This window comes from Helianthus annuus, chromosome 14, assembly GCF_002127325.2.
Source record: "Helianthus annuus cultivar XRQ/B chromosome 14, HanXRQr2.0-SUNRISE, whole genome shotgun sequence".
Classification (NCBI taxonomy): Eukaryota; Viridiplantae; Streptophyta; class Magnoliopsida; order Asterales; family Asteraceae; genus Helianthus; species Helianthus annuus.
The window spans coordinates 163682670-163708181 of NC_035446.2; the positions used below are offsets into that span (position 1 = coordinate 163682670).

At 37.3% G+C, this 25512-nt stretch overlaps 2 protein-coding genes and 1 long non-coding RNA gene across 3 annotated transcripts; 2 read left to right on the top strand and 1 right to left on the bottom strand.

The window, feature by feature from the left end:
• Positions 1 to 12692: 12692 nt before the first annotated feature.
• Positions 12693 to 14287, bottom strand: LOC110906227. The gene is made up of 2 exons (XR_002573761.1): positions 13990 to 14287; positions 12693 to 12907 (listed from the first exon to the last, which is right to left on the bottom strand). It is a non-coding gene; the product is annotated as an uncharacterized LOC110906227 (long non-coding RNA).
• Positions 14288 to 18244: 3957 nt separating this feature from the next.
• LOC118486599 lies at positions 18245 to 19782 on the top strand. Its single transcript, XM_035983154.1, has 7 exons — positions 18245 to 18312; positions 18406 to 18610; positions 18692 to 18805; positions 18898 to 18972; positions 19128 to 19193; positions 19424 to 19480; positions 19554 to 19782. Exons 1-7 carry the CDS (start codon positions 18245 to 18247, stop codon positions 19659 to 19661), a joined length of 693 nt encoding a protein of 230 aa, XP_035839047.1. The 3' UTR covers positions 19662 to 19782.
• A 2636-nt stretch (positions 19783 to 22418) lies between these two features.
• LOC110904766 (pentatricopeptide repeat-containing protein At2g39620) lies at positions 22419 to 25503 on the top strand. The gene has a single exon (XM_022150617.2). The coding sequence runs from the start codon at positions 22454 to 22456 to the stop codon at positions 25133 to 25135; it is 2682 nt and encodes an 893-aa protein (XP_022006309.1). The 5' UTR covers positions 22419 to 22453; the 3' UTR covers positions 25136 to 25503.
• The last annotated feature ends 9 nt before the right edge of the window (positions 25504 to 25512 follow it).

Sequence of the window (25512 nt, forward strand, 5' to 3'; positions counted from 1 at the left end):
AAACGCAATGCACCAAAAACACAAAAAAATGACTTATTTGTAAAACGCAATGGCCAGAAAACACAAAGAAATGTCTTATTTGTAAAACGCAATAGCCTAAAAACACAAAAGAAAGTGTGCTTTCTAAAACGCAATGGACTGAAAACACATAAAAATGTGTTTTACCTAAAACGCAATGCACAAAAAACACAAAGAAATGTCTTATTCCTAAAACGCAATGGCCAGAAAACACTTAAAATGACTGTTTTCTAAAACGCAATAGATGGAAAAAGCATAAAAATGTGTTTTATCTAAAACGCAATAACTAAAAACACTTCAAAAATGTGTTTATCAAAAAGAAAGTGTATTATTTCTTAAACGCAATGGCCTAAAAACACAAAAGAAAGTGTATTTTCTAAAACGCAATGGACTAAAAACAAATAAAAATGCGTTTACCTAAAACGCAATGAACTAAAAACACTTCAAAAATGTGTTTTTTTCTAAAACGCAATGGCCAGAAAACACATAAAACTCTCTTATTTCTAAAACGCAATGGACACAAGCTGACCTGTCTGTGAATCTGTCTGAACCAGAGAGTAGCAAATCAAAAAACTGTCTACGAATTACTGTCTTCGAAATGAGGCAATTTCTGGAAAATTAAATTTCTGATGCATTTTTATTAAAGCAATTTAATCAACCTCAGCCAGGGGCTCTGCCCCTTGGACCCCGCCAGGGGCTGCCGCCCCCGGACCCCGCCAAGATCGTAAAACGCAATGACTAAATCAAAAACCCAGATAATAAAAATGAAATTAAAGAATTTCTTACATGGATCGAAGTCGGTTTCTTCAACGATTGACGGAATTTGAATGATTGAAACCCTTATCAGAGATCGAATCGAACAAATCGAGTGATTATCTTCAACAACTAGATATATACCAAAATTCTAGTTACAGATGTTAAAAATTCTTACAAGTGGAGGCGGATAGGGCGGCGGAGAGGGCAGAGGAAGGGGGAGCCCTGTTGGGTCTAAATCGTGTAGTCTAATGTTATCAACGAATCAAGTCAACAAAGTCAACGCCATCAAGTCAAAGTCAACGCGCAAGTCGACACGGGAAGATCGAAGAAAGATATGGCGTGTGGAAGTTCGAGATTCGATAGTTATAATGCTTTGGATAATTAAATATATTTTGAGTAGTCAAAATATATTTATTATCTTATTTAATTTGTTTTCATGTCTATTACTAGTTTTGGCAACTTATTATCTCTAGGGTCCTAAATGTAATTAGCCAAAAGTTGTTTTGGCTATAAATAGAAAGTGATGATTAGGGTTTTAGGGACACACTTTTAGAAAGATTTGGGGGCTACACTTGTATTATCATTTGCAAATCATTTCAAGGGTTTTAAAGCTTTATTTTTGTGTGTTCATCTTGATTTCTTTGTCAAAATCAGATTTTTAGCTCGATTTGATCCTACAATTTGGTATCAGAGCTTGGTACTCGAATTTGGGATTCAACAATCTTCAAATTCATCCTAAAAAAAAATCTGATTTTTATTTGAAAAGTTTTGAAACTTTTAGGGTTTTTGATTTTATTCACTTTTTCTTCAAAAATCTTGTTTTTAAAAGGTTTAAATTATGTGTTTGCTGATTGGGAGTTGAGACTAGCATTAGTTGAAAGATTCATAGTGATTTCGTATCATTTAAAGTGGTTTAAGCTCAAATCAGTAGGTTTTAGATGAGTTTTTGAAGTTTCTGGGCGATTTTTTTGAATACAGCGATTTTATTTTTGAATACAGCGTTTTTAATTTTCCGGCGAAGTTAACTTTTCCGGCGACCTCTCCGGCGAAATTAATTTCCGGCGAATTTAAATCTTGAACGCGAGTTCAAGTGCTCCGGCGTATTTGCTAAATACGCCGGTAAGTCACTGTTTTTCCGGCATCCTTATTCCGGCGGTTTTAATTATTTAAAAAAAAAAAATTGGGGTAGATGAAGAAAGTTTAATTTTCTTATCTAGTTTTCTGGATTCAACAAATCAACAATCACCATCGTACAACCGTTTGCCACCATAATCCAGCACTTGATTTAAATCAAAACAAAACCACCACATCAAAAGCAATACCACAAGAATCAAGATACTCTAATATAATCTTTTCTGTCACAAAAGAAACAAGGTTTTTCATTAAGAGAAAGTGCACCCATCTGTGCCGACGGACTGTTCGCCTGCTGCTGCTGCTGCACGTTTTTTTTCAATACCTACATCACCTCTGCCGCAAACAACCATCACCTAATTCACCACCTCCGCTACACCGTCTCCTCCGCCGTACGACCCTCCATCTCCGGCTACCACACCACCGCTAAAACCACCACTCTCTCAATCTTCGGTTCGATCTTTCCGTGCTCGATCTCCCATCGTCAACTACCGTCCACCACCACTTCATCGCTACACTCGTCATACCGGATACTTTCCACACCCTCCTACTCGCTTCAATAACCGTCTCGGTACTCTCAACCAACGCCTCATACTCCATCAACGGCGGTGACGTTACTCTCACGCGCCACCGCACACGCCCGAAACCACCGTACACTGTTTTTTAACCACCTCGAGCACCACCGCACCGTCGTCTCCTCCTTCGCTTTCATCCGTGTTTTCGTCTAGAGTTAAAGAGAGTTCGATCTGTTGTTTTGTTAGAACATAGAAGAAGAGAAAGTTAGAGAGGCATGGCGGCTTATGTTTGAAATTTAGGGTTTGTTGTGTGTTAGAGAGAGAGGAAAGAAAAGGGCTTGAGTTGTGGAATATAGCGACTGTTTGTATGTGCAGGAGTGAAAAGGAAATAGTCAAAACATTTTTACAAATTCTAGTTAATTAAATCTTTCACATCCGTTCATTAAAAAAAAAAAAAAAAAAAAAAAAATAGAAAAGGTTAACTATAAAATCCTATATTTGTTATAGATAAGATCATTCAAAACTGTTTTTAATACCTATTAACGTCCACACAAATATTTGAACTTACTTTTTTTTCTTTTAGGCCATTACTTAAGCCAATCATAGTTTTATTCGTGGCCCTAGAATTTGGATTAATTTTGGGTTGGGTTTCCATACTTTATTTTATTTGGGTCTTTTTAAAATTAATTTTTATTCACAAAATAGAGTTGGGCCTGGAGTTTTAAGCTATTTTTTTGGCCTTTTCGAGTTGATATTTTTCGGGTTGATACAGGGTTATTTTCAAAGTAATTAAACCCGGGTTTTGAGCGGTTACAAATAATTTTTTATTATTAATAATAAAAAAAAACCAACAATGTTTCAAAATCAGCTAACTGGCATTGCACAAGTTGAACATGAAACAGGAACTGCAACACGACCACCGAAGCTGAAAGGATCATACAATTTCAGCAGTTGGAAAAACCAAATCAAGTCCTTTTTCGAGTACACGGACTATAACCAATGGATCTCGATCACTGTCGGACCTCACGTCCCCATGACCGTTCGTGATGACATGCGTGTAGTCAACAACGATCCCTCGACTTACACAGATAAAGACAAGGCATTGATTCAACGTGACCGTCGGGCTCACGCTGCTTTAACAATGGCCCTATCAACGAACGACTACAACATGTTTGAAGAGTACACGACGGCGAATGAACTTTGGTTAGCGTTGATTGATTTCTATGAAGGAGACAAGGAATTGATTCGGAACAAAAGGAGCATGATCCAAAAAGAGTATGATATGTTCGGCGGCGTTCGCGGGGAAAGCCTGTCATGTTATATTAGCCGATTTCGAAACATGATGGCTAAAATGAAGAAGGCCGGTAATCCGATCACCAATCGCGGTGCAATACGCAAACTTTTGGACTCACTTCCAAAAGAATGGAGCTTGAAATGTATGACGATCAAACAACACTACTTGAACAACCTGAATCCAATCACGCTATCAGATGTGATCGACACACTAGAAACGTTTGAAAGGGATCAAGCCGAAGATCCTCATAAATCTGTCCAATCGGCTGATGCACACAAGAACATGACATCTGTACCCCCAACAACCTCCAATGACTCTAGCTCACAAGTTGCAAACGTGTCAAACTTCAACAATGCTTCCGCAAACTCTGAAAAGGCTCCACAATGTGATGAAAAGAATACTGTGGTCGATGAAGCTCAAGCTGTGAAGGAGGAAGAAGGGAGCAGTGCAGCAAGTGAAAAGATAGAAGAAAAGATTCTTGATGAGGCGACGAAAATGGAATCCAACAAAGAAAGGGATGAGGAAGACTTGGCAAACAGCATTCCTTACGAGTTTAAAGTCAAATTATGTTCCCAACCATGTGTGAACGTCGTGGCACATTACAAATCCCTCAACCGTGACCTAATTAGAGATAAAGAAAAAGTTTTGCAATTTAACAAAGAATTGAAAGAAAATGAAGCTGCATATCAGAGAAAGTTGAATTCGACTTTAGCTGAAATGCAGACTTTAAAAGAATTTGTTTTCAGAAAAGATTTTGTCATAAATGACTTAACTGAAAGATTAGAAAAATCTCAAAATGAAAACAATAGATTGCAAATCATAATTGATAAATGGAACGTCAGTAAAAAGGCACTGGTTGACATTAAAAATTGCCAACGACCGACATATGTGAAAGATGGGATTGGGTACAAGGACAAGCTCGGAAACGAAAGAAAACTCTTCTTTCCGCCACATAGCAAAAACTATGTACCCATGCCATCTCCTCATCCTGATAATGATTTGATTGATAAAAATGATCTTGTTGCTGAAAACGTTTCTTGTGAAAATGAAGAGGTTACTAACCTTTCTGATAACAACGCAGATGTGATTGAGCGTGAAGAAGATGGATGTGATGATGACTGTGGTGGATCGAAAATAGGAATAGGATATTCAGGCGACAGTTATTCGACTGTTAACTGGTTTGCCTGGAATTGTGATAAGGCATACAAAACTTCCATTCGGGATAACTGTAATGGGCATCTGCCTAAACCTATGACCCATAACCATGATAATGTAGTGGTTGAATGTTTTGATTTGAATTCTGCCTTTTGTGATGAAAAAGTTGTGTGTGAATCACCTGTGTTTGTTCCAGAATTGAAACAGAACAGATTCGGAAAATTCCTCACGGAGGAAATTCCAGAATTTGTTCCATCTCACACTAGTACGTCAGAGTCAGAGAAAGAGCTAAATGAAGAAGGCAGCAGCGAAGACACAAACATCACAACTTCAGAAGGTGGCGAAGGAAGCTCAAGTGATGACCACGATTCAGACTTTCAGTCATTCCAAGAATGGGAAAGCTCAAATGACTCGGAAACTTCAGTAACAGATGCTTGTAAAATAGTTGAAGACCTTGAACAATCGGGTGTTCAAGAACCAACAATCTCAAATGACACTGCAAGTCTAGTCAATCAAGATCCACTAGAAGAACACTTAGTTATTGAAGACTGCACAAGCTCAGATGATGAATCAGTGTTGAATGAAAGTCTTGGGAAGTCAAAGATTAAAAGATCATTTGAAGCTGTCGAACCTCACGTTTGTCAACATGCTGAGTTAAGCTCAAAGCAATCCTCGCCCCTAGTTACATCACACGGAACTGCAAAGTCTCAAAAGCCATTCAAGGCTTGTTTTAGGTGTGGAAAAGAAGGTCATGTGCTCAAGCAATGCCCAGAACGACACGATCCAGACCGTAAAGGCAACCAATATTGCTTCTCTGGATCAAAAGGTAAAAATCACACATCTTTGAAAGATCAGATGAAAAACTTTCCATCCAGATCTCCACATGTGAAGCCGGTTTCACATGATTCAAATATGAAAAGGACCAACAAATCAAAACCTCAATCTTTCCCTCCGGGTCTTAAACATAAGATTGTTTCAAACTTTAAATCTTTTACAAACAAAGTTTTTAAACCAACACAAGTTTGGCGAGTCAAACAAGTGGTTGTAAAAGAAATCAATGAGGGAAAAGATTTGGCATATCGGGAGGTTTATTATTTTGATGAAAGAGGACAACCCAAGACTACGATGGCTTGGGTTCCACTCTCTAACTGATTGCTTATGAGTGTAGGAACATCCAAGGAGGACTGTTAGTAACACCGGTTATTATCAGTGGTTGTTCTAGATACAAGTTTGAAGAGGAAAATCACAGGTTTGGTTATGGTATCTAACCTGGTTACGCACTCAACTGCACTGTAACACACTCATTTTCTTGCTGACATATGCTTGTGTGTGCATAGTGTGGAAGACTTTATTTTGTAAATACAGTTTTTTTTAGTTAATGGTCGTACATAAATAAAATTTTAGGGGGAGCATTAAAATACTTCCTAGACCATGAGATGTGATTATTGCAAAATAATCATGATCTTATATGAGAAATGATAGGAACTAACTTGATTATGTCTTCGCATGAATAGGATCTGATGGAGGATACGGCTCCAAGTTAACGATATGTCGGTAGGTTCAGCATTTCAGACAAGTAAACTGCATCTTGGTGATAAAGATAACGTCTACACAAGGATTCTGGCTTTTCTCAGGCATTACGCATCATAGTGGGTAACACGTTGCGGCATATGGCTTAATGGTCTTAAATCTTGCGTTGACAGATTGCCAAAGTCTGAGATCTCGGGTCTTTATATTGGTATTTCATTCGGGGATATCATAGTTGTTCTTCTGCTGCATCCAGATACATGCTGACCTAGACGCTATGATATCCTTTTAATAATAAGTGCCTTAAAAAAAAAAAAAAAAAAAAACAGGCCAAACCCCTCTCATAATAAGTGCCATATTTGGCCAAAACCCTTCTCATAATAAGTGCCATTTTTGGCCAAAACCTAGATAGATTAGTTTGGTCACTCTGCTGTACGGAAGTACTGACCTGTTCACCAAACTATCAGTCTTAGCCCTCGGTAGTTCTTGGGATCTCTGTTGTACGAAAGTACAGACCTGATCTCCGCTCTATCGTTGAAGAGAATGAAACCAATATACTCACCTGTTATGAGGAATCTTTGTGCATACCTTGATCGCGGGGGTATGTCCTGATGTGGGACTCACGGGCATAATGTCTCTATTCTCAATAGCTTGTGTGGGGGCCATTGAAGACTTGTCAATATACCAAAAACATGATAATTAATCACCGGATGTATGTCGAAAGAATAGTGCATGGATTTAAGCGGACAAACATACCAGCAATCGTTCTTGAGTCGTAGCTATCCTAAAGGAAGTTGAAGTGTGGCTAGACTTTTCAAGTTGGTATGATCTCGTATTTGATCATATCTATATCTCAAAGGTTGAAAGTTAAAAAAAAATGTAAAAAAAAAATCTAAAATCCAAATATATTTTTTGAATTGTGTACAGTTGTTTTTCTAAGTCTTCCATATCACATCAATCATGTCTCAAACCGCTTGAGATACACTTTCCATTACACACTACAGATGAATACGGTTTTGTCTGTACTTTGAATCAGTCTAAAAGAAAATGTGGAGTTGTGTTTATGTCTGTGAACAGGTTACTTCGACTATTTGCTGCAATGATGGCCGATCATCAATTGAGCATGATACCAAACCAAAGCACCTGTTTCCCTAAAGATTACAGAAGATACCAAGCTAGGAATCCTCCTCCTACGTCTTCTGATTCACTCAAGCTAAAGAGAGTTGGAAAAAGTTTGTTCCGGCTTGTCAAAGATGATGCATGCAAAAAGGGGGAGCTTATCCAGATAAAGTATTCAAAGTGCAAAGTGTCGAAAGAAAATCTTCAGTAAAGAAAATTTGGAAAGCATCAGTCTAGGGGGAGATTGTTGGGTCTAAAATTGAGACTGAAGCTTGCCAAATTGAAGATCACAACACGCATGAAGTTGACGGTTCTAAAGATGACGCAAGTGTTTGATAACATTAGCCTAAGGGGGAGATTGTTGGGTCTAAAACGTGTAGTCTAATGTTATCAACGAATTAAGTCAACAAAGTCAACGCCATCAAGTCAAAGTCAACGCACAAGTCGACACGAGAAGATCGAAGAAAGATATGGCGTGTGAACGTTCGAGATTTGATAGTTATACTGCTTTGGATAATTAAGTATATTTTGTTTAGACAAAATATATTTATTAGCTCATTTAATTAGTTTTCATGTTTATTACTAGTTTTGGAAAGTTATTAACCTTAGGGACTTAAATGTAAATAGCCTAAGTGTGTTTAGGCTATAAATAGAAAGTGATGATTAGGGTTTATGCAACACACTTTTAGAAAGATTTGGGGGCTACACTTGTATTATCATTTGCAAATCATTTCAAGGGTTTTAAAGCTTTATTTTTGTGTGTTCATCTTGATTTCTTTGTCAAAATCAGATTTTTAGCTCGATTTGATCCTACAAGCCCGCGGTGGGAGGCCAGAGGAAGGTGGAGGGTTTCTTGAATATTGATGGTGCGCAGGAGGAAAAAGGAGAAAACAGAGCAGAGCGTCATAAAGGTAGTAGAAGCGGTATATAAAATTTTCATGGTGCGCAGTTAATAGAAAACGCATAGATGCCATCAAAATTGTCTTAACTAATGAGGCCAGTCATGTCATAAAGGTTCCACTAAGACCGAGGGGTACGGGGCTCGTACTCGGTCTGGCGCCCTCAAAGTGGGTCGTCCCACACCGCCCCCTGGGCACGTCGCGGCACCTCCGTCCTCTCCTGGACATTGGAGACGGGGCTGAGGTGAAGTAATTGTGGGCCCCCTCTTCCTTGTTCTCTCTCTCTCTCCTTGCATGATTGGCTGCTTTGATTTTTGGTGGGCCTCTCTTGGGTAGTCATGACTTCCCCTCCACACCCTTGGGTAGTCCGCAAGGGGATGGTCCTCCACCTTCACTTAGTTGACGCCTACGTAACAGATGATCCCTTTAGGGACTATCCTTACCATACCTCATGGTCTAACTTGTTTAATATGTGAAATCTATTATAAACATCAGTTACTAACACAATCATTATGTGGTTGCTATGTGGCGAGTTTTTGATTGCGCCAACATTGTATTGCCTCTTTTGCTAAGATGGGAAATTATCTCATAATGTTTTTACGGCTTTATTTGCTAAGACGGGAAATTATCTCATAATGTTTTTCCGGTTTTAAATAAAGTTTGTAAGGTCTTGTATGACCAAAAAAAACAAAAAAATCTTTCAGTTTTATTCTCAATTTCTAGCTGCTTCATTTGTAACAATTTTTATTCTTAAATTCTAGACGCTTCATTTGTAACAATATAATATTTTAAGTATGTTCACAAAGGGTTGAGATCCTGTACAAACAGTGCTACCTGTAAGAACCGTAAGAACAAATCTGAACCATTGGTAGTTTAAATCAAGGGTTGGGGTTGATTATAAATAAAACTCTTATAATTAAAAAGTAGTACTAACAAGTTAGGGGTAATTTCGTAAAATTGGTAGTCATTTGACCATTTTCAATTAAATACAAATTCCACTAAGGTTTTTTAAATAAAATAACTTTTATATACTTCATTATTTAAAAAAAATAGACAAAATGACAGTGCACGTCCTTTAGGTTTAACTAAAAGTACAGTGCACGTCCTTAACGTTTAAAAGTTGCACTGCAAATCCTTTAACTTTATTTTCGTTGCATTGCAAGTCCTTTATGGTAAACGGTGTTAATTTTAACCGTTAAATCCCCCATGTGCCTCCCACTTGAGGGGTAGATCTGTCATTTCCTTTCATAGATGACCCCTTTCTTCTTACCCCTTTCTTCTTCCTCTCTCCCCCGTACTCTCACCACCTGCACCTTCAGCCCACCACCACCTCCTCCTGCAGTTCCACCGTCAACCCACAACCACCACCACCACCGTCACCTTCAGCCCACCACCCTAAATATAATAATAACATAATCAATTCTGACCACAAAAAGTAGGCAAACAGAAGCAACGAACCTGAAGACTACTCGCTTTCCACCAATCAATGAATTTACGGAAGAAATCACGCAACTGACCAAACACAAAGAGCAAACATCTCAACACATTCAAATTTTCAGTAATCGTTGATCCAATCGATTGGAAATCAAAATCAAATTCGTTTCAGCGCCTATATGAATCAACGTTTTGATGAGTCGATGGTTTAATTAGGTCAGAATGTTCAAATCTATATAAGATCAAAGTTCAAATCTAGGTTTTCATTACGTACCTTATTAGATTCATTGATGTTTAATCGAAACACATTCAATCGAAACAGATTCACTAGCTAGACTCTAATCGAAACAGATTCAATCGATTCTAGCTCCAATCAAACAGATTCAATCTCCAGACTCTGAAACAAATTTGTTTTAGGGCACCGATGATGGTTCTAGATCTGGAATCCGCGAGATGTTGGTAGTGATAAGGATGTACACGAAGATGAGAGAGCAAGGGCAGATTGTGTGTAAATTGTAGACAATATGAGAGCTGCTGTTGGTGATGATGGCTGCTGTTGATGAGAGCAGCAAGGAGAGAGATGAGAGCTGAAAGGTTTGGAAGGACATACGAGAGAGCTGAAAGGAGGAATTGGTCTTGAAGGATTTGGTCAACCTGGTTGAATTCGAACCAATTATTTGCGATGTTGGCGGTGGAGGTTGGGTGGTGGGCTGAAGGTGATGGTGGAGGTGGTGGTTGTGGGTTGACGGTGGAACTGCGGGTGGAGGTGGTGGTGTGTTTAAGGTGCAGGTGGTGAGAGAAAGGGGGAGAGAGGAAGAAGAAAGGGGTCACATAGGAAGAAGAAAGGGGTCACTTATGAAGGGAAATGACAGATCTACCCCTCAAGTGGGAGGCACATGGGGGATTTAACGGTTAAAATTAACACCGTTTACCATAAAGGACTTGCAATGCAACGAAAATAAAGTTAAAGGATTTGCAGTGCAACTTTTAAACGTTAAGGACGTGCACTGTACTTTTAGTTAAACCTAAAGGACGTGCACTGTCATTTTGTCAAAAAAATATATATATAGCATAAAATCAAGAATTTTTTTATCTTTAATATTAGTACCATATTGCTATATTTTTTTTATTTATAAAAGTAACTTTTAAAAAAGTTACCAAAAGTTGTTTTATAATTGTGCTAATAATGTGCTGATTATGTGTTAATTACAATATAATACAAACAAACACCAAAAGTAGATGTAATCAACACATCTGATGTGCTGATAATGGAGAACGATTGAGGACGATGTGCTGATAATGGAGAACGATTAAAGATGTTATGCTAATTATATAGTGTTGTGCTGATTATATTTTTTGTGGTGGTTCCTACAGGTTGGTTCGATCATGGAGAGTTACTAGATCATGGATATGTTAAAAAATTCAAACTTTGATTTGAATTAAACTTGCATGGATTTAGGGATGTTTTAGTAATTATTTTTAATTAGTTATAAATAAATATGGTGAAAAGGTCTAAATTACCCCTAAACTAATTTTTATTAAGGGACACTTGTCAATTATGTGTTGGTTCTTACGGTTCTTATAAACATAAGGGTATAAGGAGTGGTTAAACACTTTAAAGTGGCAAACCAAAAAACCGACCAATGAGAGCGCGCCATGTCAATTAGGCAAAAGTGTTTAAACTTTGGTGAAAAATGTTGGCAATGGTTTAAACACTTGGTGAAGTGGTAAACTATTTTTTTTAAAAAAAAGAAAAAGGTGTGATTGGTTGAGATAGGAATGGACCCCACCCACAATACCCTCCCTCTCTCTCCTTCTCCCTTTTGCCGAATCGGTGTTCCATCACCGATTTACCCCCCCATTTCGTCAAACACCCACGCGGCAAAGGGTTGGCATTGGTTTGCCGTGGGTTGCCGATCGGTGATGGTGAGTTTGCCACTCCCACACCGTATTCCCTAAGTGTTTGTATTTGATCTCATTCACAAATACTGCATTTTAGTTATATTTGAAATAGATTTAGTAACTTTAATTCAAAATTGAGTTGATGAATTTATTCATACAGATGGAGATTCCGTTGGAAATTAAGAGTGATTATTAAAATACTTAAAAATTTCATTAATTAAGACACGTTTGTAAATGTATAATAACGAGGTTGTTCTCACCCGCGCGTTGCGACGGGGCACCAACCTTTTATGTAAAGCAAAAAATATTAATAGCTAAGAACATATCGCATGTTTCAGTGAGAATCAATGTACGAACCTTACGATAAAGATCGGTTTTCTTCTAAGGTATTGTGTTATATCCATTATAAACCTACTTCAAATAACGTGCACTACAAAATAAAACGTCATGCATTTGCATAAAAACAATTGAATAGTAAATTTGTAAGAAAAACCTACAATTTAATTTAGTTGTTCATTAGTACTTACAACGTATTTTGAAGAAAATTTATATTGTAATGTAAATATAATCATACAGCACTTACAATGGATTTTGGGAAAATAAAATAAAATTGGATGAATGGAAAAAATAGACAATTATATACTGTTTTTATTTTCAACTTTAAACATGAAATAAGTTGAATGTTAGATTATATACATTTACGCTTTGTGTAATTACAACATGTTATTTTAAAACAATTAAAAAATAAAACTTTGGGACAATAGGTCCTGGGTTCGTTCTCATAAGAGGATTTTTCTCATAATTATTCGGTTTTTCCTGAATTAGTGTATAAGCATTATGTCTAGTGGAGATGAATATGATCGAGTGGTTCCACTGGTAACACGATTATACTCCAGTGGTCCGTCAGCGATCCAAATTTGCCGTTAAAAAAAAGAATACGAATACAAAAATGGATATTTTATAGAATAATAACATTAAACAATAAAATTCAAAATTAAACCCTCTCTTTCTATTCCTTCCCTTCCAACCGAACTTTAGAAAACGTTTTACATCAAAAACACCAACCGGCCTCTGTAATTGATCATCTTCATAATCAAGAGACGATGAAGAAATAAACTAAATTGAACGTCTTCATCGTCGAGAACACCTACCGCCCTCTGTAAATTAAATAAAGTTACATGGTAGTTGATGAATTTCTGGGGATGGATGAAATGTTGAAGAAAAAATAATCTAAACCAAATCAGATTGCAAAACAGAAATGTTATAATATGAATAGAAAATTCTAGTATATATTCTTGGGGGATGGAGGAATGCATGATCAAGAATTAAAAACGATGTGATCGTGTTTCAAGTAGGAAAATACAAAAAACATAATAACCATAACAGATTTTATCAATTGAACAGAATATGAATCCAAACATAACCAAGAACCCTCCAAAATCCCAAGCCCCCCAATCTCTCTCCGTAAATAAAAAACAACCCACCATCCGCATCATGGTAACGATTCAAATTTTGTTATGTCGATACAATTAAACTGACGACGGTAATTTTTGCGGTGATGATGATGGTTAAATAGGGTGTGAAACGGTGCAAACGACCCGGACGGGTGCGGAGGAGATACGTCGGTCGGTTTGGTTGTCAAACTGTAAAGTGACGTTGGTAGTTGAATGTATGTGTCGGTTCTATACCGGTGTGTCGACACTTGAAAGAGTTTGAAAATAAAAGGTGGCAGGTTCTATTCTGGTGTATTTTTGTTTGATCTATTACTAATATATATTGCTTAAATAATGAGGTATCAAATTGTTGATAAAGGGGAAGAAAATGATGGGGAAGAAAACGGTGGATGTTTGAGTTGCGACCGAAACCGGTGCCGGAAGCGGTTATGGTAACGACATTGGTTAATGAACCGTTAAGTTGGCATTTGTATTATTATATAATATAAAATAAAATAAAATAACCTTTCCCCATGTCGGTTCTTTGAATTTTAAATGAATCGGTGCCAGATTAAGTGTTGCGATGGTTCATTTAAAGGCAACGCACCCTAAGTTAGTAATTGTATTAGGGTATAATAATACTTTTTAAAGATATCGTTACATGTTAAGCCTACCTGCTTGTAGTGTGCTCATCCCCCCCCCCCCCATACACACGTTCAAAATGGAAGGTTTTCAATGGTTTCAAAAGAAATCCACACATATAGTAGGGTTGTCCATTTCTATTCGAAACCCGAATTAGAGAATACCTGAAAACTCGAATCCGAGTACCAACCCAAACTTAAAATAGGTCGGTTATCGGGTCACTTTTTCCCAGCAAAAAACCCAAACAGCCTGACCCGAAAAACCGAAACATAAAACCCGAAAAAAACCCTGAACATTTATTGTCTTTTCTATAGATGTGTTTTGGTTTGGAGTCTCTAGTATTTGGCACATTAAGTTTGGGTGTTAATATTCACACATCAGTCACCTATATCTCTCTCTATGCATAGATATATATAGAGCGATAGAGTGAAAATGGTGTGGGAATAAGACTTTAAGAATGTGGGAATAGAATGAGCCTTAAGCTTTGGGACTTTTGAACATTATAATTACAATATCATATATGTCAAATGCTATGATGTTTGAATTTTCATGATATTATTTGAGTAGTAATATGAATTCTGATAATATTTTTTTTAAAAAAACATCTATATTCATTTTACATCTAAACCCGAAAAAACTGAACAACCCGACCTGGAATAAACCAAACCCAAATAACACAAAATCGATCAACCCGAACTTTAAAAGAGTCGGTTATCAGGTCACTTTTTCCTAGCAAAAAACCTGAACAATCCGATGCGAAAACAAAACCTGATGAACACCCCTACACATACCCCATGCTTCCCCCTTTCACGGCCGTTATACCACTCACCCCAAGCCCTTGACGCTCCTTCAGCACGGTGTTTGGCACGCCCTTAGGGTGACACATCTAAGAGTGTTATACTTTGTAATGAGACCATCTTTAATTATAAACTGAATTATACGTTCTTAAACGATAATTATTAAAGTATGTTAGCAAAGAATTAACTAGAAATAGAAAGTGTAGTTTATTTACCTTCTTTTAAAACATAAATAAAACCAGGAAGTAGGTGGAATCACTCACTTATGGCCTGCATGCATGAGAATTGAGCCAATCCTTCACTGTAAAACAAGTCATCTCGTTGACCATTTGTCCATTTATTTAATTCTTTCTATTTATTTAATTACATAAATTATAAAATAAGTAGCAATTATCATGACATTAACCATGCTTTGACTTTTTCATAGGACTTCTGTTTGTAACATACACTAAGTCCAGTAGCTTTGGTGTTCGATTCAGTCAAAGTCAAAGAATAACTCAAATCGCATGGTTTTTTTTATAATATAATTAGGGTCTAAACGGTTTTCATGATTACGCGTGTCAAGCTGGCTAGTTTTATACTTTTATATTTGTTTGCTGTTTTTTTTTTTATAAATTTATTCGAATAATATAAAGTTTTGAAGGAACATCAAGTTTGACAAATAATATATCTTTACAATAGAGTAGAATCAAATACAAACCACATTTGTATATAAACTGTAAAAACCATTTAAATGTGTCATGTGTCATCCAACAATTATAGAGAAATAGTAAATTAAATGATAACCTAAATGATCTCAATTATCTTGAATTCCTTATAATTATACTAACAAGCAATTAATTCTTTATTTGAATTTTCATATTGTTTTCAATATCATTTCACATATATGCTAAAATCAATTATCTTGATTAATTTTAATGTGCTAATATAATTCAAAAGTGTTACTTTTATGTATATATTGTTTAATTTAAGTTTTTTTAAGTGCCATGATCTGTTCTTACGGTTTGTAGGATAAATATGGTTTGTATTGAAACCAAGCCCTCTTTACAATATCTTACATTACCAGTTATCCGTTTCTCTTAATAAGAAAAACTATTTAAATATAAAAACTTCTTTTATTTTAACATTTTTTATCCATAGCAAACAAGCAAAACTATGAACAGTTGTGTTTGAAAATTAAAAAAATTAAGTTAAGTACTTAAGTTATAAGTTATGAGATGTGAAGTTCGTGTTTGTATAAACACAACCAAATTCAAATTGATTCTCAAAGTTGCAGTTAAAAAATAAGGACTGCATATTTAAATGGACATTTATAATATTATTTTAATTTTATATATTATATAACTGTAAGTGAAATACAATATGTTATTTGAAATTATCCGTAATAAAATAAAATATGTTATATTATGGAATCTAAGCAACGGGGTCAACTATAATAATCAAAGAGGTCAAATACATCCATACCTTGGGTAGTGACAAGCCGCAAAACACCATGCAAAATAGACAAATCAATCCTTTTCACCAACTAGCCAGCTGCAAATAGAACGTTTTAGCATTTTTTAATTTAATAATGTTACTTTTAACATATCAAACTTATATTCACATTTGGAAAGTGAAGCGCAAGCATTTTTCTTTTCTGTTTTAAGGAAACTTTCATTCAAAACCGCCCCTGACCAAAACAACATGGTCAATAAGTCAACAACACACTTAGTGGCGGACCTTGATGATTGTTTTCATAATTTTTTGAAGGAACATGCACAATACGTATAAAATTTTCAGTTCTTTACACTACTAAGGCTGGAGGGTGTGGGATGAAGCCCCTAGGGGTTTTATCAGGACACGTCAGCGCCACGTAGGATCCACGTCAGCCAGTTGGCTTTATCACGCCCTCCTTTAACTTGCATGATATGGTATAAAGCCTCATATTAAACAAAATTAAAAAAAAAAGATTTCATTGGATTAAATCAAGTGGGCCCCCCCTGAACATCTCATTCTTCTCGTTACCATGGTAGCGGAGAAGGGATGGCGCCCCCCTCTTAAAAACCAGGGTGTGGTGATGGAGCCCCTGTGGCACTATACACGCCCTCCATACCCTCCGGCCAAAGGGAAAAATGAGAGGGGGATGGAGGGGCCACACTATCTACAACTCATACATATACATGGGGTACAAACACCAATCTCGCCAAAGAGATCGTTACACTTAGACCTATATTTAAACCATAAAAAGCCCACTGCCTTGATTATACCAATAATGTCTTCAACTCTACACCTTTGACTGGAAAATTACTAGCTTTCCATATGCTCCAACACGCAATAATAACCTCGTGTACCACTTTTTCCTTATCCTTTTCAATATAAAAGACCTTATGACATTCTATTAAATCTTTAAAAGAGAACGCATAGATAGGAGGTAACATACACCAAGCGCTAACGAATTGCCACACCACCGTCGTTGTTAGGCAAGCCATGAAGATATGATCCTACAATCTCCGAACCATCTTCACATAAGACACGACTGTCCGAGCCCACTGGTATATTACTCCTAACCAAAGCCGAACAAGTAGAGGCCAATTCGAAACCGCACACCAAAGAAAGAGCTAATAAACCAGAGTAAGATTATACATACGTGCATATAAATATATAACACACACATCTTAGGTTTGAAACCTGTGTATTATAAATATAGGCGCTAGAATATAAAGGGGTGAAATAAGAGAAGCGGGAGAAAGTATATTGGCCTCACGGAACTGTGACATGTGTAAAGGTACAAAATATATACAACGAAAAAGGTTTTTTTTTTTTTTTTTTGTATAAAATGTAGGAAATATTTATAAGTAACAAGTGTCTTTTATTCATTTTTATCTTTAAATTTAAGATAAAACATGTAAGTTATTCTTTTTCATGCAATCAAGGATTTATAAAATTTATGGATCATTTTCCTTTTTCAAACCTTGAACAAATTCATATATACGAAACAGCCAGTTTAAAAAACAAAAACTGAAAATACCTACCATCAGATAACATCACCATGCAGCTGACTTGTCCCCTTAATCTATACAAGTCCCTGTTAAAAACTAAAATATTAATAATTGGAGTAAAATAAACTCAAGGACGGTTTTCATGTTAGTTTATTAGTCAACTAAATTAAACAAGTCAACCTTGATTAAACTAATATCTTCACCTGGTCAGCCGCCCTTACCACACACATCCTTAAATGGCCATTCAACTCCCCAATCTCCATCCAAATCATCCATCATCCCTCATATTTCCTGCCTGGTATACACTGTTACATGTATAATTATCATTTTTCATTAGTTAATAAAAACTTGACATCACGTCGTCGTAGTCGTAGTCGTCGTCTCTAAGACCTTTGATAATGTTAAATGTTCCCTTTACAGGCTAATTACCATTGGTCAAGACCATCACTGTTGTTTACAGTAGCCTAATGAGTCACAGTACCCTATCATTGTTTTCATCTCAGTTATATAACTTTGGTATGTATAGTTTCAGCATTTATTAATACATGAGCTCAGTTTAAATAACATATATATATGTATATATTATGTATCAAGGTTGTAAATATTTGGCAGAAATTTCTGAAAATCAATGTTCATCAGGAAACATGAATCAAGCATCATCCTCCACCACCTTCCCTCAAGAACTTGCAGACGTAATAGAAGCCGATAAATTGTAAGTATATGAAGTTATAAACATGTATAGTTCTTCTAAGCATGGGTCATTGTTGTGTGGTTACTTATGAAGTATATTTGCATATGTTAATAGAACTTTTTATAGCAACAACTTCCGAGTCGAACCAGAAGAGTACAACTACTACCAGCAGCCTGATCATAGAGACATCGGTGTTCCTCTTCAATGCCCTTTGATAATTGACTATCAATCTACAGGCGTAAACGATAATCATAGTCCTATTTTACAGAAAAGACCGTTTCCTCCGAGAATGGAAGTTTCTGATTGGAGATATCAACAGGTATGTTTAATTTATTATGGTAATTCGGTCTTATGTTTATGAACATGAATGGCATTTTTGTTGATGCATTAGAGTTTCCAGGTACCCGAGAATCCTAAGAAACGTTTGAATTCAAATGTTTGTGCTCAAAATGTTGTGAACAAGAAACTCGCACACGCGGACAGAATGCAAGAAATGGGATGTATAAGAGAAAGGGTAATGAACTAATGACTAATGAGGCTTTTCGGCTTTATGGTTCAAAAGGTTTTTAGCAGTTAACCGATCAAGTTAGTTGATATGTGGAACAGGTGCCTGTGAGAAGAAGCCAGAAGCTAGCGGACAAAATTACGGCCCTTCAAAAGCTTGTCTCTCCTTACGGCAAGGTGGTTCTTTACCAAAATGGTTCTATTTTCTTCGTCTGTTTCCTTTCGTTTTTCATTCTATTTTGCGGGTCGTGTTATCATGAAACGAAGTCAAAACTGGGATAAATAATCGAGTTTTGACCGATAAATAACCGAGTTTTGAACAATAACTGCAGACGGACACGGCTTCCGTGCTTCAAGAAGCTCATATCTCTATCAATCTCCTTCATGAACAGATTAAGGTACATTCATTTTCTGAAAGGGCTATATTTTATCTCTAAATAGTAAAATAAAATAAGAAAAAGTAGTTAAATGGGTAGACGATCGTCCAACGTAAAGTCTTGAACCGATGATCACTCGTTTCATATCTTTGACCTGAACCTTTACCCGATTTACCCATTTTGCCACCTCTAGACAAGACCGTTACAGATTATTGATTCCAGTAAGACTAAGAGTTTTATACGGTGAACAGAAGTTGATACAGAATACGCAGATTTCAAGGATCAACGATGTATCACTCCAATCACAGGTCAAATATGTTTGTTACGTTATCAGGTTTCAGCTTGAATTAGTGCAAAAGACTAATCCCGCGTCTTAAACAGGATAACAAGGAGGAAGAAGCCAGCTTACGAGATAAAGGCCTTTGTTTGGTTCCGATATCAAGTCCTCAGATCAACAGCCTAGATTATTTTATACCCAGAAACTATTAATCTGCTAGTGCTAGCGCCCTTTTTGAATCATTTCTATCGATTTTAGCACAACAGAGATGTTGGTACTTGTATAGTCGTGTAATTTTCAGAAATCATCAACTATAAGAGTTACCGATCCTTATTAACATTTTGTTGGATCACACAACTGTCACAACATCCAATTATGAGCAAAACTGAGGCTAACAATTTCAACACTACCCAATAATAATTTATTCAGATAATTAGCGTTGGCTACTAGCCTATTGCTAGAGATTTGGACTTGTTTGATTTAAATCTGACTGACTTTAACAAACTAAGTCCTTGGAAACCCCTCCTATATTTGGTTGTTAGGCTATTATCAAGATTTTAAGGGGGGATACATACAATGTTTCTTATCCTAGTTTGGCCCAGCCAGACCACATTGTTTGATGAAATCAATGACTTTTGGGTGGATTTAAGAAGGCTAACTCTTGCTTGGATAACCTCTAGGAGCATTCCCACATGTTTACCAAGGTAAACTAAGTTGGTATGTCACCATTTTTGAGGTCCAAGTGAGGATTTTGTTTAACTTTTTAAACTTGTTCTTACTTTACCTTGTTTTCTTGAAACTTTTTGACACAAAACCAAGTCACCAACTAATCTCTATATTGAGGGACTTGTGTTAAGGTTTATTAGAAAACATGAGGCTCATATGCCTCCTCATACTAGACTCTAAGTAATCTTCAAGCTAGGAATGTGATGAAACCACACAAAGTCTCCATTGATACAATATTGGAAGCACTCGTCTTGGTTAACACTCACTTGGTTACTTAGCATATTAGATTGTTGTTTAGGTATTCATACTTATATTCATGACCATCCGAATCATCCAAAAAGGTTCACTTGCGATATATGGACTTTATGAAAAGTAAGGACCCTCGTTAAGAAGATGGTAAACGGAATCCGATAATTACAGTATTCAAAACTTTGGTGTACAAAGAAATTTCCCAGTCCTAAAGGGATAAATTGGTTCATCCGACTTGGGCAACACAAGATTGAGATCCCTAAGGATTCGATACATCTCTAAAACTTCCTCAAATTTCTCCATAGTAAGCAGGTTATAACTCCTAAATTGCTTTTGTTTGCCATATTAGAGGGAAAAGAATATAAACTTGAACCGAAAAAAGTGAAGGGCACTTCCGATGATAACTATTCTTCGGACCTAGAAACGAGAAGATAAAACGCAAGAAAGTAAAAAGTAAAAGTGATAAAGGCTCACCGTGCTAAGATTTGTTTTTTATAATACTTGGAAAGATAGAGGAAGACAACTATCACCGTCTTAAACGAGCCAGTCAGCCAACGACACGTCATCGGATGACGTATGCGAAACGTCACATCCTATAGGGGGACTTGATGAGGCAATGATGGTTCCAACGCCATAGACTAGAGGGACTTGATGAGGCAATGTCCAACCCCACAAATCCTGGAGTCGAACACTTAGTTCATAACGTTGGTTCCAACGCCATAGACTAGAGGGACTTGATGAGGCAATGTCCAAGTTGCCAAACTGAACCTATGCATACGGATTAGGTCCATCGTTCGGACGTTCACCTCCAGACCAAGTCCTCCGACACTTGGTCCGACCTCACCTCTCTGACCCGGCCGTCCATTACTAACTTGGGGCCTACACCAATAACTGACTGAAAACGATTGGTCCGACCAGTACCATTTTTGACACGTCAGCTACTTTAAAAGTATAAATACAAAACACATTCCAAAAAAAGGTAATCTATACTTTTCTCACTCTAAACTCTCGCATACTCTCTCACTGACTCTATTGTACTTAACTGGTACTTATTCTCACACCCGAGCTAGGTCACAAAGAGGTTTCCCTCCCTGTAACGAGGCTAACGATATTGTTTCTTGTCCACCTTTGTAGGTTCCAGTCGATTTTCTAAGACATATCCCTGCTAGCATTTGGGTTACACGTTCTTGAGTCTTCACATGTCGTTGTTAGGGGAAGTGAAACCGGCGGTCGGAGGAAGGAGGCGGGTGTCGATTCTGATGGTAAGGGAGGTGACGATGTATCTGCTAGGTTTGAGGGATAGCTAGCCTGAAATGTGAGTGGGGAAAAAGGGTAAAGTGGTATTGTTTTTCATTTAGAATATCTTTAGAGCTGAACCATCAGGTGGCAACCTAAACCATTAAGAGATATTTTTCTAATGAAACAAATGCACTTAATGTTGAGCGGTTCAAAGATAGCATTTTAATATAATCATTAAGACGCTACGGAACAACTCCTTAATCTAAGCATAAAAAGCTCAAAAGCTCTAAAGAAACCTTTATACAGCTACAACGAAAAGATGATGACCAGTGGCACTTGGCCATTGGCTTATATATAAATTTTTTTAAATTTCTGGTTTATTTTCTTTATATATTAGAGGACCCGGGGCACTCCCGTGATAATATCACGGAAACAAGTTCGACGCGTTATAACCCACCGCCGGTCCTATCTTCAACGCGTTAATCTTCCACGGAAACCGATTTTCGTGATGTATTCAACGCGTTATGGTTTATTTTTGTGAGGGTATTTGTTGGTTGGGGGAAAATTGTTGGGTGTGGTGGTGAGTGATGACCACCCCCACTAAAAATGGTTGTGAGTGATGGAAAAATGGTCAATGACATGGCGAAACTTGATTGATGCTTGTGAGTGATAAATTCTATCACTAGTGAACCACCCCTAGTCCTTACTGTTGTCATGTGGCGACAGTGGCGTGTCGCAGGTCATTCTACTAGTAAATGTACAAAAACACTTCAGTTTGTTAATCACAAGCATGAATCGGACGCATCTCTTCCAAATGTTGAATCATCATCATCATCATCATGCACTTTATTTCTTTTCCAGGGCATTCAACAACTATCCTTCAAACAGTCGTCACCATCTAATCAACCTCATCTCAACCTGTAAAACCCTAACACATCTTCTTCAAACCCACACCCAATTAATAACCTCAGGCTTCACACAAGACACTTTCATCAACACCCACCTCATAGAATCATACTCTTTGTTCAAAAAAATCAATCTTGCTCGATTAGTATTCAATGCCACACCAAACCCAAGTATTATGTTGTGGAATTCGATGATTAAAGCTCACATAAGATCAAAACAACATCAAGAAGCAATAATTATGTACAATAAAATGATAACCAATGATTCTTTTACCGTACAACCGGACAAGTATACTTACACATTTGTACTCAAAGCTTGTACTATGCTTTTGGATATTGAGGAGGGTGTCTTGCTTCATGAACAGATTGCTAAAAGAGGGTTGGAATCTGATGTTTTTATTGGGACTGGACTTGTTGATTTGTACTGTAAATGTGGGCATTTGGTTCACGCACGCCAGGTGTTTGATAAAATGCCTGAGAGAGATGTGGTTGTGTGGAATGCGATGGTTGCTGGGTTATCGCAGAGTTTGGACTTTGATCAGGCGATTGAGCTTTTTCGTAGTATGCAGCTGCGTGGTGGAGTCGAGCCGAATAGTGTCAGCTTGCTAAATTTGTTTCCGGCTATCCATAAGTTATCAAGTGTTAGATTATGCAAGTGTGTGCATGGGTATGTAACTAGACGAAATTTCCCAAACACGGTTTTGAACGGATTAATCGATGTGTACTCCAAGTGCAAAAGAATGGATATTGCTTACCGTATATTTGAGTCAATGCACGAACCAGACGACGTTTCATGGGGTACACTAATGGCAGGATTCGCACTTAACGGTTGTCATTACGAAGTCCTGGAATTATTTGATCAGATGAAAAACAATAACCTAAATGTTAATATTGTATCGGTTGTGAGCGCTTTATCTGCAGCTGGTGAAACAAAAGATTTAGTAAAAGGAAAAATGATTCATGAATGTGTCAAGAAAAACAAATTCGATTCCGACATTCGTGTATCGACTCCACTTATAACAATGTATGCAAAGTGCGGTGAGTTAGAAAAAGCTCAACGATTATTTCACAATCTATCTGGAAAAGATATGGTGGCTTGGTCTGCGGTTATTGCAGCATTTGCACAATCCGGTTATCACGAAGAAGCAATTTCTCTATTTAGTGATATGCAGTACGCTGGTTTTAAACCGAGTATCATAACGCTAGTTGGCGTTCTTCCAGCGTGTGCAGAGTTGTGCGTCACGAAACTAGGAAAGAGTGTGCATGGTTATTCCATTAAACACGATATGGTCTCCGATATTTCTATAGAAACTTCGCTAGTATCCATGTATGCTAAATTCGATGATTTCGCATCAGCGATGATTGTTTTCGACAGAATGTTTCACAAAGAGGTGGTCGCATGGAATGCGTTAATTAATCGGTATGCTCAAATTGGCGAGGCTAATCTTGCAATGAAGATGTTTTGTAGATTACGGTTGACCGAAGTTCGCCCCGACCCTGGGACCGTTGTCGGTGTGGTTTCAGCGTTGGCTCACTTAGCCGATCTTAACCTCGGAGCCAGCGTTCACGCGTTAGTTACGAAACACGGGTTTGAATCAGATTGTCATGTGAATAACGCTCTTATCGACATGTATTCCAAAAGCCGAAGCCTTTCCTCTGCTGAACGATTGTTTGGTTTGACCAAAAGTCAAGATCAAGTACTTTGGAATGTAATGATTGGAGCGTATACGCGAAACGGGTGTGCTCAAGAATCCATTTCTACGTTTCACCGAATGAAATCCGAAGGTTTTCGACCGAGTTTAGTCACATTCGTGAACACACTTCCTGCAGTGGCTTATTTAGCAGCCGTAAAAGAAGGTACATCTCTGCACGGTTCCATATTCCGTACGGGTTTTCATTCCCATACCATTATTTTGAACGGTCTAGTCGATATGTATTCAAAATGTGGGCGTGTTGATTTATCAGAGGCGGTTTTTAATGAAATTAACAATAAAGATACTGTTTCTTGGAATGTAATGCTGGCTGGATACGCGTTAAACGGGAGTGTGGATTGCGCCTTTGGTTTCTTTTCACGTATGCAAGATAATCTTGTGGAAATCGATCCTGTGTCATTCTTAAGCTTGTTATCTGCTTGTAGACATGCGGGTTTGGTTAAAGAGGGCAAGCGTGTGTTTAACTTAATGAAAGAAAAACACAATATCGAGCCAAAGTTGGAACACTACGCTTGCATGGTGGATATGCTAGGAAGAGCGGGTTTGTTTGATGAAACGTTGCGGTTAATTGAGTCGATGCAAATGGAACCTGATGGTGGAGTTTGGGGTAGTTTATTGGGTGCGTGTCAAATGCATGGTAATGTGAAGTTAGCAGAGTTAGCATTAGATAATCTTGTGAGATTAGAGCCGAGAAATCAAGCTCATTATGTGGTTTTATCGAGTATTTATGCGCAATCGGGCCGATGGGCTGATGCAAGAAGCTTGAGGTTGAAGATGATCGAATCAGGAGTCAATAAAACTCCGGGTTGTAGTTGGGTTAGTGAAAAACGAGATCTAAGTTTGTTGAACGTTTAGGGCTTGATTCTGTCTGTTTAAGGCAGACCGATCTAAGTAACTTCAAGAACTCTGTCCTCCTTTTTCGGAATCAGAAAACGAGAAATGAAGAACGACGCCGTGCTTGTGCAGCCTTTGTTGAAGTTAGAGACTGATACAGGGCGGGTGAGAGGTGATCCGGATCCATGACAGTTGAGATCTGAAATTCTCTTGGCGAGCGGTCATTGGTAAATGCAAATCCAGTGATTTGAAGTGCCAATACTCAAATGTGTCATTTTGTTCCAAAAATAGATGTAATATTCAGGCATAGATCTAGATGGATATAGTATATTTCGCTAGCGCTAACAAATTATTACAAGTGAATATACATGTAAGGCATACCTTATTTATTTTCGGTT